The 20035-nt window shown below is 40.5% G+C and overlaps 1 protein-coding gene across 1 annotated transcript in view; it reads left to right on the top strand.

Annotated features, from left to right (window-relative positions):
• The window catches only part of ARHGEF9 (Cdc42 guanine nucleotide exchange factor 9), a 200502-nt gene that overhangs the window by 157299 nt on the left and 23168 nt on the right, over positions 1 to 20035 (top strand). Inside the window, exon 6 of the mRNA XM_040467198.1 lies at positions 13232 to 13363. Within this exon, the coding sequence (XP_040323132.1) occupies positions 13232 to 13363 (132 nt within the window). The remainder of the gene's footprint in view (positions 1 to 13231; positions 13364 to 20035) is intronic.

Below are 20035 nucleotides of genomic sequence, written 5' to 3'. Positions count from 1 at the left end.
TTTCTTTTTGAGAAGCCTGGCTAGAGGTTTGTCAATTTTGTTTATTTTTTCAAAAAACCAACTCTTGGTTTCGTTTGAATTTCATGTGTTTTTGTCTAGAAGTGGGGAGTGGAAAACAAAAAGGCAATTTTGAATAGGATTGATGGGATAATATTTACTCTCTGCCTCCTTTGTTAGCATGATTAATTGGTCCTATAAATCTCAACCAAGCGCATATGTACAACACTGACACCCTGTTGCTTGGTGAATCCCTTCTTCACCTAATTTGGTAAGAAGAAAAATTCCTCATCGTTCCCTTTTCAGTTTCTTGGGTCACTGTGGAACTCACTAGCTCCAGAGGAGTTGTCTTATAGGAAGCTTTTTCTGTAGTGAATCCTGATGGGTACATTTCAGAGGGCAAGCCTAAGGTTTCTGTCATGTTCATCATATTTAGTCTTCAAGACTTCTAGAATGTCTGTCATCAGGGCTTTTAGAGAACTCCCCTCCCCATCAACAATTCTGGCCATGGCCATGCATATGTGCATGCATACACATGTACATACATACACACATGCCTTATAATGATGGTGAAAGTCTGAGACACCTATTCCTGACCAAGACCACACAGCAAGCCAGTTGCAAAGCTAAAATTTGATTCTGGTCTCCAGATTCACTCTCTAGTATTCTTTTCACTGTTGCACTGTATACTCTTTCAACCTTCTGCTTCCCACAGCCCAGTTGCTTTCTCTTGTGACACTGAAAGGACTTATTTTTGCGGTAAAGTGTCCATATCTAAGCAAGGCAGTAAGACTGCCTCATGGGGAAAATACAAAATCTTAGTATGACTAAAAGTGGATGAGTGCTGGAGGACCACCCTGAAAAGGCAATAGGACATGTCCACTCCATGGCTTGCTAGCTATTGACATAAGTGACCCAACCTCACTGGTTCCCTGATATAGGTTCTTTGTATGTGCTATCTGTCCAAACAGTTACACAAGCAAAGAGAGGTCCTGCCAAATTGCTGAGGGCTGCTGTGGATAAGCCTTGCAAATCAAGAAAATTAAGCAGTATCTTGCTATCTCCACCATTCCCTTGCCTCCCCCAGATGTTTGAACAAACAGGGTGGCTGCCAAAACCATCCATATAATAATAACAGCTTAATTTGTCAAATTAAAAAGAAGAGTCATAAGGGAAATCTTCAAAGCTTAATGTCCTTTGAAGAGGAATTGGGAGATAGAGTGGAGGGCTGGCAGCAAACAGGCAATTGGTACCTACTCACTAAGTCAGAATATCTGGCTAGACAATAGGAGGCTTTTTATTATATACAGACCTGAACGTGACTCAGCTTATTCCATAAATATTCTGGGTCTTTTTGATCAACTCTAGTTATCATCCTTGCTCCCTGCCAGCGTATGAGGACTAGAGTTCATGAAGTACCCCCTGATTTTCCCTACCTCCCAGGGCTCCTAAAAAATAAATGGATGAGTGAAAGGATTACCCATATTCAATATCACTCATCATAAGGGAAATACAAATCAAAATAATGAGATACCACCTTGCACCTGTCAGAATGGCTAAAATTAACAACTCAGGAAACCACAGATGTTGGCAAGGATGAAGAGAAAAGAGAACACTTTTGCACTGTTGGTGGGAATGCAAACTGGTGCAGCCACTCTGGAGAACAGTATGAAGAAGGCTCCTCAAAAATAAACAAACAAACAAACAAACAAACAAACAAACAAACAAACATAGGTCTTCCTTACAACCTAGCAATTGCACTAGTAGGTATTTATCCAAAAGATATAAAAATGCTGATTTGAATGGGCACATGCACCCCAATGTTTATAGTAGCACTCTCAACAATAGCCAAATTATGGAAAGAACCCAAATGCCCATTGACTGATGAATGGATAAAGGAGATGTAATATATATGTATGTATGTCTATGTCCATACACACACGCATGCGCGCACACACACAAACACACACACAATGAAATATTACTTGGCGATCAAAAAAGAATTAGATATTGTCATTTGCAACAACGTGGATGGAGCTAGAATGTATTATTCTGAGTGAAATAAGTCAGTCAGAGAAAGACAATGTGAAATCATATGATTTCACTCATATGTGGAATTTAAGAAACAAAAGAGGTAAATATAAGGGAAGGGAAGGAAAAATAAGATAAAAAGAGAGAGGGATGCAAACCATTAGAGACTCTTATATACAGAGAACAAACTGAGGGTTGCTGGAGGGGTGTTGGATAGGGGTATGGGGTAAATGGGTGATGGACATTAAAGGGGACACTTGTGTTGAGCACTGTTATATGTAAGAGATGAATCACTAAATTGTACTCCTGAAACCATTATTACACTATATGTTAACTAACTTGAATTTAAATAAAAATTAAAAGAAATTTTTTAAAAACCTACATAAAAAAGTAAGTATCACCCATACCTCTAAGTAATAATCAATGCCTTAGGGGAGAAGCAGGGAGAAGAACCTGTTTCCAAGGACTACAGTTTCAGGGAAATTTACATTTCTAATTTCTCTGATACTGATGTTTGTTGAACTGTCACATTGCTGCCCTTCCCACTTATTAGATCTACTTGAAGGGAGAAGAAACATATCCCTGACAGCTTCCTTTTAATCTTTTTTCCCCCTGGAGATTTTTACCAAAAGCCCAAATTTGCAGCTTATGTTTGGGAACTTAACTGTATATAATTGTTATGGCACCCCTACCCTCACAGACTGCTTGTGTAATACACAAAGACCTGTTCCAGTTTACCATTAGATGATTGAATCCAAAAAGTCAGAGGAAACAGAAAAACCCAATGTGATGGAAGTAGCAAAAACATCTATTTAAAAGCAAAGGTGGCTTGATGAGACACACTTCTAGGACCAGGAGATTAAGTGTGGAGCTGGCTGGATTTGTTTTTTCTCTGCCCTCCTGTCAATAGGCAGCATTGAAGATAAACTGTATGAAAAGTATGGAACTTCCCCTGTCCTTTTTCCCCTGGATCTGTTCATGCCACAACCTCCCATCAGAACAATCAGCCTGTAACTATATGGGGTCTTGGCCATTGGGCTATTGAGATGAATGAGATGTGGCCTTGGTTTTCCAGTGGAGAAAATATGTTCCAGACAGAAGGAATAGTATGTGCAAAATCCTAGTAGAATGGAATAAAACAGAATTTCCATGGTGGAGGTGGGAGTGGGAGGGGATTGCATTATGGGGGACAAGGCAAAGTAATTTATAGTGCAAGTGTGGTAGAGGAAGCAAAGGGTGAGATTTGAACTCTGAAAGGGCCATTTTCCTTATGTGATCTGATTTGTGCTTTCAAGCAGCCATGTGAAGTGAACCAAGTGGGAACTGTTGTATTATCCATTGTTCATTTCTGTATGAGAAAACATACAGAGTGTTTAAGTTACTTCTCAAGGGCACAGAATGAGTTGATGGCAATACTGGGCTCAGAACCCAAGTTTTTTGAGAGTCTCACTTCAGAAATCGTCCAACATAGCTGGTTCTTCCACTAAGGATTGCCATTCTACTGTGGTTTGGTGGATTAGAACATGGACTTTGGAGGGATTCTGGTCTGGATTCTGCAACTTTGGGGAAATTACTCCCAATTTTTCTGACTTTGTTTTTTTTTTTTGGGGGGGGTGATAACAGTGCATTCCTTATTGGGTTGCTGTATTAATAAGAATATGTGTGACACAGGATATAAAGCACACAATAATGGTCAAGATAATAGCTAGCATTTCTGTAGAACTTACAGAGTGAAGTGTACTTTCCTAAGCACTAATATATTAATTTACATAATCCTCACAACAGGCAAATGAGATTGATACTGTTATTACCCTAATTTTAATTTTTTAATATGAAATTTATTGTCAACTTGGTTTCCATACATCACCCAGTGCTCATCCCAATGGGTGCCCAACACTCAATACTCATCACACAACCTACCCTCCATCCTAGCCTCCATCAACCCTCAGTTTGTTCTCAGTTTTTAAGAATCTCTTGTTTTGACTCCCTCCCTCTCTAATGTCTTTTTTCTTTCCCTTCCCCTCCCCCATGGTCTTCTGTTAAGTTTCTCAGGATCCACATAAGAGTGAAACCATATGGTATCTGTCTTTCTATGTATGACATATTTCACTTAGCAGAACACTCGCCAGTTCCATCCACATTGCTACAAAAGGCCATATTACATTCTTTCTCATCACCACGTAGTATTCCATTGTGTATATAAACCACAACTTATTTATCCATTCATCAGTTGATGGACATTTAGGCTCTTTCCATAATTTGGCTATTGTTGAAAGTGCTGCTATAAACATTGGGGTACAAGTACCCCTATGCATCAGCACTCCTATATCCCTTGGGTAAATTCCTAGCAGTGCTATTGCTGGGTCATAGGGTAGTTCTATTTTTAATTTTTTGAGGAACCTCCACACTGTCTTCCAGAGCGGCTGCACCAGTTTGCATTCCCACCAACAGTGCAAGAGGGTTCCCATTTCTCCACATCCTCGCCAGCATCTATACTCCCCTGAATTGTTCATTGTAGCCACTCTGACTGGTGTGAGGTGGTATCTGAGTGTGGTTTTGATTTGTAATTCCCTGATGAGGAGCGACGTTGAGCATCTTTTCATGTGCCTGTTGGCCATCTGGATGTCTTCTTTTTTTAAAATTTTTTATGTTTATTTCTGAGACAGAGAGAGACAAAGCATGAGTGGGGGAGGGGCAGAGAGAGAGGGAGACACAGAATCAGAAGCAGGCTCCAGGCTCTGAGCTATCAGCACAGAGCCTGACGCGGGGCTCAAATTCACAAACCGTGAGATCACTACCTGAGCCGAAGACAGTCGCTCAACCGACTGAGTTACCCAGGCGCCCCTCTAGATGTCTTCTCTAGAGAAGTGTCTATTCATGTTTTCTGCCCATTTCTTCTCTCAATTATTTGCTTTTCAGGTGTGGAGTTTGGTGATATCTTTATAGATTTTGGATAATAGCCCTTTCTGCAATATGTCATTTGCAAATATCTTTTCCCATTCCATTGGTTGCCTTTTAGTTTTGTTGATTGTTTCCTTTGAAACAATGCTTTGACGTGCAGAAGCATTTTATCTTCATGAGGTCCCAATAGTTCATTTTTGCTTTTAATTCCCTTGCCTTTCGGGATGTGTCAAGTAAGAAATTGCTATGGCTGAGGTCACAGAGGTGTTTTCCTACTTTCTCCTCTAGGGTTTTGATGGTTTCCTGTCTCACATTCAGGTCCTTTATCCATTTTGAGTTTGTTTTTGTGAATGGTGTCAGAAAATGGTCGAGTTTCATCCTTCTGCATGTTGCTGTCCAGTTGTCCCAGCATCATTTGTGAAAGAGACTGTCTTTTTTCCACTGGATATTCTTTCCTGCTTTGTCAATGATTAGTTGGCTATAATTTTGTGGGTCTAGTTCTGGGGTTTCTATTCTATTCCATTGGTCTCTGTGTCTGTTTTTGTGCCAATACCATGCTGTCTTGATGATTACAGCTTTGTAGTGGAGGCTAAAGTCTGGGATTGTGTTGCCTCCCGCTTTGGTCTTCTTCTTCAAAAGTACTTTGGCTATTCGGGGCCTTTTGTGGTTCCATACAAATTTTAGGATTGCTTGTTCTAGTTTTGAGAAGAATGCTGGTGCAATTTTGATTGGGATTGCATTGAATGTGTAGATAGCTTTGGGTAGTATTGACATTTTGACAATATTTATTCTTCCAATCCATGAGCACATAATGTTTTTCCATTTCTATATATCTTCTTCAATTTCCTTTATAAGATTTCTATAGTTTTCATCATACAGATTTTTTACATCTTTGGTTAGGTTGATTCCTAGGTGTTTTATGATTCTTGGTACAATTGTGAATAGGATCAGTTTATTTCTGTTTCTGTCGCTTCATTATTAGTGTATAAGAATGCAACTGATTTCTGTACATTGATTTTGTATCCTGCGACTTTGCTGAATTCATGTATCAGTTCTAGCAGACTTTTGCTGGAGTCTATCGGGTGTTCCATGTATAATCTCATGTCATGTGCAAAAAGTGAAAGCTTGACTTCATCGTTGCCAATTTTGATGCATTGATTTCCTTTTTTGTCTTATTGCTTACGCTAGAACTTCTAACACCGTGTTAAGCAACAGCGGTGAGAGTGGACATCCCTGTCGTTTTCCTGATGTCAGGGGAAAGCTCTCAGTTTTTCCCCATTGAGGATGATATTTGCCTTGGGCTTTTCATAAATGGCTTTTATGATGTTGAAGTGTGTTCCTTCAATCTCGACTTTCTTGAGGGTTTTTACTAAGGTAGGATGGTGGATTTTGTCAAATGCTTTTTCTGCATTGATTGACAGGATCATATGGTTCCTTTCTTTTCTTTTATTAATGTGATGTATCACACTGATTGATTTGAGAATGTTGAACCAGCCCTGCAGCCCAGGACTAATTCCCCCTTGATCATGGTGAATAATACTTTTTATATGCTGTTGAATTCGAATTGCTCTTCTCTTGCTGAGAATTTTTGCATCCATATTCATCAGAGATACTGGCCTGTAGTTCTCTTTTACTGGGTCTCTGGTTTAGGATTTAAAGTAATGCTGGCTTCATAGAATGAGTCTGGAAGTTTTCCTTCCCTTTCTATTTTTTGTAACAGCTTGAGAATGATAGGTATTATCTCTGCTTTAAATGTCTGGTAGAATTCCCCAGGGAAGCCATCTGGTCCTGGACTCTTATTTGTTGGGAGATTTTTGATAACTGATTCAATTTCTTTGCTGGTTATGGGTCTGTTCAAGTGTTCTATTTCTTCCTTATTCAGTTTTGGAAGAGTGTGAGTGCTTAGGAATTCGTCCATTTCTTCCAGGTTGTCCAGTTTGCTGGCATATAATCTTTCATAGTATTCCCTGATAATAAGGGAATAATTGGTAATAAGTAATAATTGGAAATAAGTCCTTTTCATTCATGATTTTATCTATTTGGGTCCTCTCCCTTTTCTTTTTGAGAAACCTGGCTAGAGGTTTATCAACTTTGTTTATTTTTTCAAAAAACCATCTCTTAGTTTCATTGATCTGCTCTACAGTGTTTTTTTTTAGATTCTATATTTTTTATTTCTGCTCTGATCTTTATTATCTCTCTTCTTCTGCTCGGTTTGGGGTGGCTTTGTTCTTCTGCTACTATTTCCTTTAGGTGTGCTGTTAGATTTTGTATTTGGGATTTTTCTTGTTTCTTGAGATAGGCCTGGATTGCAATGTATTTTCCTCTCAGGACTGCCATCACTGCATCCCACAGCGTTTGGATTGTTGTCTTTTCATTTTCATTTGTTTCCATATATTTTTAATTTCTTACCTAATTGCCTGTTTGACCCATTCATTCTTTAGTAGGGTGTTCTTTAACCTCCATGCTTTTGGAGGTTTTTCATACTTTTTCCTGTGGTTTATTTCAAATTTCATAGCATTGATGTCTGAAAGTGTGCACGGTATGATCTCAATTCTTGTATATTTATGAAGGGCTGTTTTGTGACCCAGTATGTGATCTATCTTGGGGAATGTTCCATGTGCACTCTAGAAGAAAGTATATTCTGTTGCTTTGGGATGCAGAGTTCTGAATATATCTGCCAAGTACATCTGATGCAATGTATCATTCAGGACCCTTGTTTCTTTATTGATCCTGTGTCTAGATGATCTATCCATTGTTGTAAGTGGAGTATTAAAGTTCCCTGCAATTACCACATTCTTATCAATAAGGTTGCTTATGTTTGTGATTAATTGTTTTATATATTTGGGGGCTCCCATATTTGGCACATAGATATGTATAATTGTTAGCTCTTCCTGATGGATAGACCCTGTAATTATTATATAATGCCCTTCTTAATCTCTTGTTACAACCTTTAAATTAAAATCTAATTTTTCTGATATAAGTGTGGCTACTCCAGCTTTCTTTTGACTTCCAGTAGCATGATAGATAGTTCTCCATCCCTCACTTTCAATCTGAAGGTGTCCTCAGCTCTAAAAAGAGTCTCTTGTGGAGAGAAAATAGATGGTTCTTTTTTTTTTATCCATTATGATACCCTATCTGTTTTGGTTGGAGCATTTAGTCCATTTACATTCAGTGTTATTATATAAAGATATGGGTTTGGAGTCATTGTGATTTCTGTAGGCTTCATGCTTGTAGTGATGTCCCTGGTACTTTGCAGTCCTTGAAACATTTCACTCACAGAATCCCCCTTAGGATCTCTTGTAGGGCTGGTTTAATGATGATGAATTCCTTCAGTTTTTGTTTGTTGGGAGGACTTTTATCTCTCATTCTATTCTGAATGACAGACTTGCTGGATAAAGGATTCTCGGCTGCATATTTTTTTTTTCTTTTCATCACATTGAAGATTTCCTGCCATTCCTTTCTGGCCTGCCAGGTTTCAGTAGATAGGTCTGCCACTAGTCTTATGGGTCTCCCTTTGTAGGTTAGAGCGTGATTATCCCTAGTTGCTTTCAGAATTTTCTCTTTATCCTTGTATTTTGCCAGTTTCACTATGATATGTCATGCAGAAGATCAATTCAAGTTACGTCTGAAGGGAGTTCTCTGTGTCTCTTGGATTTCAATGCCTTTTTCCTTCCCCAGATCAGGGAAGTTCACAGCTATGATTTGTTCAAATACTCCTTCAGCCCCTTTCTCTCTCGCTTCTTCTTCTGGAATTCCTAGGATTCAGATATTGTTGCATTTGATTGCATCACTTATTTCTGTAATTCTCCCCTCAGACTCCTGGATTTTTTTATCTCTCTCAGCTTCTTCTTTTTCCATAATTTTATCTTCTACTTCACCTATTCTCTCCTCTGCCTCTTCAATCTGTGCTATGGCCACCTATGAATTATTTTGCACTTCATTTATAGCATTTTTTAGCTACTCATGACTAGTCCTTAGTCCCTTGATCTCTGTAGCAATAGATTCTCTGCTGTTCTCTATGCTTTTTTGCAAGCCCAGTGATTAATTTTATGACTATTATTATAAATTCTTGTTCTGTTATATTGCTTAAATCATTTTTGATCAATTTGTTAGCTGTCCATACTTCCTGGAGTTTCTTTTGAGGAGAATTCTTCCATTTTGTCATTTTGGGTAGTCCCTGGGTGTCTCCAAAATGCAGGGCACTTCCCCTCTACTGTCCGGAGTAACTTGTGTAGGTGGGTGGGGCCACAGTCAGACTGGATGTCTTTCCCCAGCCCACTGCTGAGGCCACAGTCAGAATGGTGTGTACCTTATCTTGCCTTCTCCCAGGGGCAGGACTCACTGTGGAGTGGTGAGACCTCTCTCTGGGCTACTTGCACACTGCCAGGCTTGTGGTGATGCTTTGATGGGATCTGGGGTATTAGCCGGGGTTGATCTGCAAGGTGCACAGTGGTGGGAAGGGCAGGCTTAGCTGGCTTTGCCTTAGGTGGTCCCCTTTCGGAGGGGCCCTGCAGCACTGGGAAGGAGGCAGATCCGTTGGAGGAATGGGTCCACAGAAGCACAGCTTTGAGTGTTTGCACAGTGGGAGCAAGTTCCATGACAGGGATTGGGGTTTCAGCTGGGGGATGGGAGAGGGAGATGGCGCTTGCCCGTGCCTTTGTTCCCCACCGAGGTGAGTTCTGTCTTCTGGGGCTCAACAACTCTCCCTCCCAGTGCACTCTCGCCCTCCCCACTCTCCAAGAGCAGAGCCATTGACTTTTAACATTCCAGAGGTTAAGTCCTGCTGGCTGTCAGAACTCAAGGAGTCCAGCCCCTCTGCTTTTGCAAGCCAGACTCTGTGGCTCTGCCTTGCCGGGTGGGCTACCCCTCCACCGCCCCAGCTCCCTCCTGCCAGTCCATGTAGCATGCACTGCCTCTCCACCCTTCCTACCCTCTTCTGTGGGCCTCTTGTCTATGCTTGGCTCCGGAGAGTCCTTTCTGCTAGTCTTCTGGTGGTTTTCTGGGTTATTTAGACAGATGTGGGTAGAATCTAAGTGATCAGCAGGATAAGGTGAGCCCAGCGTCTTCCTATGCCGCCATCTTCTGTGTTCTTTCATTTTAATTTTATTAATGTTTATTCATTTTTGAGAGCTTGAGAGAGAGCATGAGTGGGGAAGGGCAGAGGGAGAGGGAGACACGGAATCTGAAGCAGGCTCCAGGCTCTGAGCTGTCAGCACAGAGTGTGACACAGGGCTTGAACCCACAGACCATGAGATCATGACCTGAGCTGAAGTCAGATGTTTAACAGACTTGAGCCACCCAGGTGCCCCTGTTATTACCCTCATTTTAAGGATTAGGAAACTAAGTGTAGCACAGCCACATTGCGACCCTACCTTGGCACAATTTGACCCTTTATAGCATTGGAATTGGCTAGAATTGGCAGGACTTGGCTTCAGCCAGCACCAGTCTGGAGTTTCTGGTGCTCTTCTTTCCTCTTTCTTTGGAGACTGACCAAACCAGGAACAAGATGGACTTCTCTCTCCCTCTGGACTTACAGCCTTAGCAGAGTCAAGCTCCACTTGAAGCTCAATTAGTAATATTCTTTACATGTGTTTTATATCATTTTGATTGCATTTTTTGTAGAAACAAGGAAACCAACACACAGAGAGGATATGTGAGTTGTCTGGTATCAATCAGCTAGGTGAACACAGGAGTATATTTACCTTTCTCTCTCTCTCACTCTCTCTCTCCTGCCCTCCCTCCCTCCCTCTCTTCCTCTCTCCTTCCTTCCTCCCTTACTTCCTTCCTTGTCTTTCTTTTCTTGTCTTTTCTTTCTTTCTTTCTTTCTTTCTTTCTTTCTTTCTTTCTTTCTTTCCTTCCTTCCTTCTTGCTTTTTTTTCTTGGTGGCATTATGTGTGGCAAGTTTATTCTTTCTTTTCTTTCTTTCTTTCTTTCTTTCTCATTCTTATTTTTTTTCTTAGTGGAATTATGTGTGGCAGGTACTTAAAAAAAGAACTAGAATGCTCCTGTCTGTTATGGTAGGTGGACAAGATGATATTGAGTGGTATCCTGGTCCGATCATCCTCAGTTTAGCAAGTGTAATTTTAAAATTCATCCTTCCATTTGCAATGATGTGGATGAAGCTATAATGTATTATGCTAAGTGAAATAAGTAACTCAGAGAAGACAAATAACATATGGTTTCTCTCCTATGTGGAATTTAAGAAACAAAACAGATGAACACATGGTGGTGGTGGGGGAGGAACAAACCATGAGGGACTTTTAAAGACAGAGAACAAACTGAGGATTGTTGGAAGGATGTGGGTGAGAGATGGGCTATATGGGTGATGGGTATCAACAAGGGCACTTATGATAAGCACTGGGTGTTGTATGTGATGAATCACTGAATTCTACCCCTGAAGCCAATATTGCACTATATGTTAACTAACTAGAATTTAAATAAAATTTTGAAAAAGGAAAAAGAAGTCATCCTGAAAAAAATGTTATCTTGTCCAACTTTGTTTGGCACTGACCCATTTTTATAGCTTTTTTCACTTTATACATACTCAAAGTGGACTGTGGCACATCTTCTGGCCTGCCTCAGGGTGGAACCTGGCAGACTGGTACCACTCTCAGCTCCTTATCCACCCAACAGGAAATTCCTGCACAAGTCCCTCACCCTGTGGGCTTCCTGTCCCAGAAGTTCTGTTAGTATGTGGGCCTCTCAAGGGTGAATGCTTACTTAAGTTCCAAGATACCCATGAAATAGAGCTTGGAATCACAGTACTATCTCTTAACTTTCTTTTTGAGGTTATATTATTAGAAAACATTTCCACTGAGCTCCCCTTTTCCTTCTCATCCCTTAGACTGGAAAAGTGGTATGCTCAAGAACACCATTTCCAGCTACCCCTCTCTTTGGCCTACTGCCATGCCTAGCCTATTTGTTCTGACTGTTTATGGGGGGATGCATGGGGTATACTGTAACCTTGACTTGAAACTTTTGGGTGCAAAGCTGACATCTTTGAATTAGAGTATCAGGGCTAGGGCCTTGGATATCATCCTCATGTAGCTCATTTAATATCTGGAAAAACTGAAACCCAGAGAAAAGAAGGGACTGACTGGCTTAGATACATCATAATGTAGTGGAAAGAGTGAGGATACTTTCTGGAGCCACAGAATTGGGGTTGAGTTATGTGTCTCTAGCTAACAAGCTGGGTGACCTTAGCTGATCACCTGACATCTCTACCTTGGACTATAAAATGAGATTAAGAAATTCTCTCCCTCCCAGGGTTCTCTTGTGGCTTAGAAGGTTTAGAGTGAAGGTATGTAGCCCAATTTCTGATGCATATAGATGCTAATATTAATTCTCCTGAGTACTGGACCACTGGTCTTTGTCCTTATCTTCATATAAGTCCTAGAACACTCACCCCTATGCCCAGGGCTTTGCTGTGGTTTGCCTTGTATTCCATGAGTTCTGTGCACACCTGCATTAGTTTCCTCCACTGACTGTAAGCTCCTTGAGAATAGGGGACAAATCTGGCTTGGCATCTGACATATATCTCCACATACCTCTGAGCTAGCGGAGGTGCTGTAAAAAAGGGGCCTTGGAAACTCTGTAGAATTGAATTAGCTAGGAGTTAAGTGTCTTGGTACTTTTTTGTCTTACTATGTAGCAAGGAGAAAAAGTCATTTCAGGCTGTGAATAACAGACCAAAGAATCATGTGGTTGTAAAGTTTCCTATTTAATCGATATATTTTAGTGAACTGAGGGGAGAAGGAAAAAAAAAAACAATTTTAAGACAGTGACTGTATTCTATTTTTCTCCATCTATCACTGTTTCCTTCTTGGCCTCCCCTATCCCCTTTTACTCATTGGGGAAGCAGAGAAACTTCTGTTATGTGCTTAGGCTTATTCTTCAAGTACAAGAAAGAGACTAAGAGACTAGATCTGGCATGAAGGACTGGTATAGAAAGATAAATTCATAGAGAAAAGGGAGGAGGAGGAAAAGAGAGAGAGAGAGAGAGAATATGAACCTCATGGAACCAGAATGAACCTTGGTGCCTGTAGTGCTAGAAAGCAGCTGCCATAGAGGGACTATATAGCAGTCCTGGGTGGTAGGGCTCATTTGGCCTCAGGATAAACAAAAGTATGGTTCTTTCCAACTCCAGGACTTCCCAGGGGACCTTCTCTCTATCCCTCTCTCCCATCAGGCCTTTTCTCTACTCCTACTGCCCTAGTCTATGCCCAGCCTTAGGTTCTTCCAGGCAGGTGACAGGGCCATCCCTCCTTCCTGGCTGCCTCTCACTATCACATGTTCTTCCCAGGGTGAGGACATCCTAGACAGGAGCTCGGAGCTGATCTACACTGGGGAGATGGCCTGGATCTACCAGCCCTATGGCCGCAACCAGCAGCGGGTCTTCTTTCTGTTTGACCACCAGATGGTCCTCTGCAAGAAGGTAACCCCAACCCCTTCTTTCCTGAAGGAGATGGCCACCTCAGGAGCATAAGCCCCTCCCTCTCCATTATCCCAAGCTCCCAATGAAGTGGCCATTATAGTAGGTGGGGAAAGACATCAGTGGTTTCTAATTTTGTGACCGCTTCTTTAACTTTTGCTGTTTTCCCTCTTTGTCAATTTCCTTTTTAAAAATCTAGAATAAGACTTTGTTTTCTATCTTCTTGTCTTCCATGATGGCTGTCTCTGCTCTTCTGCATCTCATTGTTCTGTTAGTTTAGTTATGCATATGTTTTGTTATTTTCTTCCTTAGATGATTATACTGGAAGTTAATTTGGTGCTTTGGGGATTTTTGTTTCCTTTTTTTTTCCCTTTCAATTTACTTTTTTTTCTGAGGAGGGGAGGAGATCTCCTTTCCTCTCCCCTCAGGCATCCTCTAATGTTCCTACAGCCTGAAGTTGGCCTGAACAGCTTTTCCCCCTGTATTCTTTGTTTTTAATTATACCATCCTGGACATACTCTGTTGTCCTCTGTGTCATAATTACTAGTTATTTATGTTGGTTTAATTGTATTCTGGAAGGATCAGGAATTACATAGAGTATGATAACGCTGGAGAAAGTTCAAGGAACTTCTGCAGTTGGGCCATTTCTTCTTTCACTGAAGGGCCGGACTTGGAGGATGAGCCATTTGTAACTCAGAAATGCAACAATAGCAAAAGAGACTGGGGATAGAGCACAAAGGAGATGGGGATTTGAAACAAGAACACATGGGTCCTAGACTCTACTGTCTCTAAACTTGGGCCAGTTTTTTAACTTTATCCCCTTATTTTCCTCAGTGCCAAATCAGGCTGATGATAGAATTCATCTCAGGAGGCTTTGAGGAGGATCACCTGAGGTAATGGGAAGTAATGAAGTATAGTATTAAGAGCATGGGTTCTAGGGCCAGACAAAAGGGCACCAATTACCTTTTGTCCATGAGCCATATGACCTTGGACAAATTCTCTGTGCCTAGTATTATCCCCTCATCTGCAAAATGGAAATAATAATGGTATCTGTATAGAAGAGAGGCTGTGAGATTAAATTAAACACTACATTTGCAGTGCCTGGCACATAGTAAGTACTTAGTAAATGCTAGCTATTGATACTATTACTGTTTATTTGGTGTTAGTACGCATTCATTCAGCAAATCGTTGTTGGGAGGCAGTATATACAGTGATTAAACAGACACATATTACATTTTTTATTAAAAAATTTTAACGTTTATTTATTTTTGAGAGAGAGACAGAATGAGAGTGGGGGAGGTGTAGAGAGAGAGGGAAACTGAATGAGCCACCCAGGCTCCCCAAAGAAGCACAGAGTTTAGATCCAGGTAGTATGGACTCAAAGCCCAAGTCTACCATTTAGTAGCTTTTGTTTCTGGGTAAGTTAATGGTTCTATGTCTACATATCCTCATAAAATGGGGCTACAACAGTATGTACCTTGTAGGATTTTTGTGAAGATTATTTAAGTTAATAAATGCAAAGCATTTAGCTGCCAAGCAATGAATGCATAAAGAAAATATGATACACACATACACACACACACACACACACACACACACACACTGTGTAATATTAGCTTAAAAAAGGAGATTTTGTCATTTGTGACAACATGGATCAACCTACAGGATATTATACTAAAACAATAAGACAAAGAAAGGTAAATACTATATGCTCTTACTTACATGTGTAATCTAAAGCAGTCAAAGTCATAAAGGCAGAGAGTAGAATAGTGGTTGCTAGGGGCTGGTGGGGGTGGGGGAAATGGAGAGATATTGGTCAAAGAGTAAAATACTTTTTGTTATGCAAGATGAATAAGTTTTGGAGAGTTATTGTACAACATGGTATCCATAGCTAACAATACTGTATTGTATACTTGAAATTTGCTGAGAAAGCAGATCTTGTGTTCTCATCACACACACAGAAATAACCATATGAGATGATAGATAAGCTAATTAGCTTGATAATCGTGATCATTTCACAACATATACATATATCAAAATATCACATTGTATACCTTAAGTATATATAATCTTTATTTGTCAAATATGCCTCAATAAAGCTGGGGAAAAATGCAAAGCATTTGAAATAGTGTCTGGCACATGATATATGCTAAGTGTTGCCTGCTGCTGTTGTTGTTGCTGTTATTATTTTGTTATTAAGAATGTACTCTAGATATTGGAATATAATAATGAGAAATATAAGTCCTGTCCATGCCTTCCTCAAGATCTGGAGAGAAATCCCAGGGTGGTCCAGGCTAGTGGTGGGGAGTAAATAGGGTCCCTCTCTAAAAAGGGAAGACTTTACTGACAAGCAAGTGAGAGAGGCAGCAATCCCTAAGAGTTACAGGCCCCAGATTGCAGCATCTGTCACTTATACAAAATGTTTTACAGTGTCTTACTAAACCCCATGAATACCCAGTGAGACCAAATTCAAACTTCTCCCAGCTATTTGAATTATGTAATGTCAGAGACTTGGATAGGCTCCTTGCTGGATCCATGGCTAGGCTTGGTGCTTGTCTGCAGACTGCCAGGGTCCTTCTGGAGAACCACTGGCTTCCTTAATATCTTCCAACTTGGATGAGTGTAAGGGAAAAGGAGGAAGACTGGCATCCTATTAGCAACTATCCCATTTAGGCAGGGAACTTGTGATGACCAAATAACATCTGTACCAAGCACTTATTCACTGTGACCCTATGAAAGCACTCAATCATTAACAAGTGACTTTTGGGCAGCCTGGTCCCAATAGGACCTCAGGCAACCAGGGCTCAGGAGGGCTTTGTCCTCTTGCCATGTGCAGAAGCTGAGCAGAGACATTTCTGAGGCTTTGTCATCTGTCTTCCCCTGGACAACCCCTCAGTAAGGCAAAAGCAAGGAAGAACTATTGGGCACAGCTTAAATGGACAGACTAAAAGCTGTGAAACAGAACTAATGCAACTCAGCAGTGTGGTGGCTGAATGTAAGTTGTGTAAGGGTCTTCATAATCACTGCTAGCATTCAGAGAAGGGAAACCACAGTGATGAGCTAGAGAAGGCAGTCAGGGAAGCCTTCTTTGAGGAGGAAGAATGTGTAAATTTGACCATGAAGGCTAGAACGATTGGAATAGGAGGCACTGTTGGGGGCAGGGAGGACACATTAGTATGAGCCTACGTATAGATCTGTGACAACCCCCACCCTGAAAGGATATATGGAATTTCCAAGGACAATGGTGTAGCTATATAAGTTTTAAAATATTCAGTTGCCTTTGCTTTATTTCTTTGTCACAATATTTAACTTATTTTGAAAATTTAAATGAACTAAAAGAGGCATTGAGATTTTTAGGTTTATCAAAAAGGAATTTTAAAGGCCTACAAAATATCAGTTGGGGAGCAAGAAAGCTCAGCACCATAATTATCAGACAAGGCTGGCCTCATGACCTGGAAGCTGCATGTTGCAATTTGAGATTTACAACAATTTTACAAGGTAAGGATGACTTGTCTAGTTTCATAGGTGAGAAAATTGGAAGTTCAGAGAGATAAAATGGTTTGCCCAAAACCACAGCTAGCAGGTTAAGCAGATAAAACTCAAACCCAGGGCTTTACACTCTAACTCACACTCTTTTTGTGCATGTTACATGCTGCTTTTTGGCCTTAGCTACCATTTCTGATGGGAATTTTTGAACAGTGGGTCATTATTAATGAATCCTATAACATTCCTACACCTGAGTTTATGACTAAGCTGATGCCTGAAAACTCATGTTCAACCCTCTAGGGAGCTAGAAAGAGCAGGCAAAGGGAGAACCTTAACCACACACATCTCTAGTCTTGCTTCCCTACCACAGAAACAGAATTCTCTCAAGTTTCTTGTTATCCTTAAATACCTAAAGAAACAATAGGAGTTTCAGTTGATGCTTTTAATTTAGCTCCAAGATCACATAAATTCTTTCCATTTTGTTTGGAAACCAGTAAAGGTTTTTAAAGCTGACAATGATTATGACACACCAACTGAGAGACAAAGAAAGCTGCAGGTGATGCTGGCAGGCTGGGTCCAGAGACCTGAAGTGTTACTTCAGGATCAGCCAAGAGGGTTCTTGGCTTCGCAAATGATGGAAATCAAATGTGAGCCAGCAGGAGGGTGAAAGCAAAGTTTATATATAGAGAGAGCAGATACAGCAGATACAGAGTGTCTGGGAGACTCAAAAGGAAAGGGGGGAGTCTCATCTTTGTTCAGGGTCTGGGGGCAGTTATTGAGGTTTATGTGTCCTCTAAGGCATTCAGGTACCAGTTAGAACAAAGATGAGTGCCCAGGTATTATTCCTTGGAGACAGGGGGCCTTGGCATTGAGATGTCTAGCTACAGTTGTCTGGAATACGCATATAATAGCTGTCCATTCTGTCCTTGTCATTTCTTACATGTTACTTATTCTAGAGAAATCATTAACTCCTTGTCCCTTACAAGGAGGGCATATGCTGTTTGCATTATAAGGCATGTGTAAAGTGAGGTAGGGATACAGGTCCTAGTGAAAATAGAAGCAGGAAAGGGAGCTAAAAGCAATTTTATTGAGTTCTTAATTTCCCTTGTCTCACAGGTGAAATTGGGAATAGAAGGGAGGTTAAAGCTTCCTATATTCTAGTCAGGTAAGCACCCACCTATTAGCTGTGTGGTCCAGACCTGGCTTCTCAGGTCTATGTGTATCTGTATTAAGTATTGTAAGGCATGTTTCAGGCCTTTATGAGATCAAACTAGGTCACATCAAGCCATTCTCCTTAGCCTGTCCTGCTTTTATAGTTAGATTAGACTGACAGGGCCCACTGTTTATGCATCAGTCTCACAAAGTGTTCTTGAGGATTGTGAAAGTCTGCACGTGGCAACCACCCCATCCTTTTGTTCAGGACTGAACTTGTCCACTTTGAGCATGGTAAAAGAAACCCAGACTCTGAAGGAAGCTTGGAGCAAAACTGGCCCACTCTGTATAGCTGACCTTTTTCTCTCTTGTGAACTTGATGCCAGTGGAACCCAACAGATCAGAACCCATCTATACTCACAGCTTATTTATATGCACAATCATTATGGGAGGAAAAAGAACAATGTGGAGGTTGTTTTTTTGCAAAGCAATTCAACAACACCTATATTTCACAGCCTGGGTCTTCGAAGATTGACAGAGCTATGTTGGGAATTCTTAAAGACAGCCTTCCCCAGACATACCAAAAAGCCCAGTTTACCCTACATTGTAAAGAGTTAGGATTGCAAAAGCAAATTCTTTGCAGGTAGGCTGCAGCTGAGAAGTGAGGCATGCAAGGCAATTCAGCAGAATGGGAGCAGTTTAACCAAACTGTATAATGTTAATAAAAGTTAATGAGCATTTCTGATTCTGTCAAATTGTCTAAAGGCCAAATATAGGCAGACAGGAGGGATAGTTTGTGAGAACAAGTTGGCCAGTGAAGACATCCATCAGGACAGGGCTCATGAGACCTCCTTGGCCAGACTCAGCCACACCACACATCCCAGCAGTAGATGTGTTCTCAGGGGAAGCTGAGGGAAGTGCTAAGAGGGTGAGGGCAGAAAGGTACTTATACTTTACATGCCACAGGTCCACGAGTGATATCATCCATCTCTCTGGTTTTCTTTTTTTTTTTAATTTATGAAATATCACATTCAAAAAGATACAAAATAATATAATGGGCACCTATGTACTTACTATACAACTTAAGAAATAATTCATTACAAATACATTCTTTCCCCTCTCCCTCTCTGCTCCCTCCCTTTTCCTTCCTTCCATTTTCCCATTCTCCTCTCTGTACTCTTTTGAATTTGGCCTGTGTCATTGTCATATTTTTTATATAATTTCTGTATCTCTAAACATTATGTGGCATTTCTTTGTAGCTGTTTAAACCTTATATAAGTGTAATATATGTAGATGAGATAAAACTGTATACAAAAGTAACCAGGGGAATGATTGAACGCGGGATTTAAGGTTGCTGTGGCATCATAGCTTTTGGTGGCAGTTTCACCAAAACTTAATATATTATTAAAAGTAAATACTTAGAGAAATAAGAGTACCTTGTATGTACTAATGATGACTGTCTCCTGGACTGAGAGTATTAATCCAATTCTGTATACCAGAGAGTAAAACAACAATAATAAAAGATAATATACTGTTTGTATCCATCTATAACTTTTATTTTTCTCACGCAATAAGATTTGTGAAATTTATTTGTCAATATATGAAGCTTTTTATTCAATCTTACCCCCATTTCTCCTGCCAGATTAGGCCTTCTCCAAAATTCCCTGGAGTACAAAGTGTTCAACCCTCTCCATGTAATCTTTCCTGGCCAGCACAGGCTGTGGCCACCTTGCTATTCTTAACCACTCATACCCACTCTGATATGCAGGTCTCACTTGCTGGCTTGAATTCCTAAGTATACCTCAGGCAACCATCCAGCTTATTTCATACTTCTAGAAGGCTTGCAAATATTTTGGAAAAGAAAAGGCCTATGCTAGCAATGCTTGTGTGGCTTACTGCTTCCTACTTCCCATCAGAGTCTTACAAACACATATAAGGGTTGATACTGGAGTCGGAGAGTTTTTGGATGTAGGACAAAGGCTTTCTGTAAGAGCATCTTTTTTTTTTTTTTTTTTTTTTTTTTTTTTTTTTTTTTTT

Source organism: Herpailurus yagouaroundi, unplaced genomic scaffold (assembly GCF_014898765.1).
Source record: "Herpailurus yagouaroundi ecotype Mexico unplaced genomic scaffold, PumYag 67350, whole genome shotgun sequence".
NCBI lineage: Eukaryota > Metazoa > Chordata > Mammalia > Carnivora > Felidae > Herpailurus > Herpailurus yagouaroundi.
This window is presented reverse-complemented; position numbering and strand designations above follow the sequence as displayed.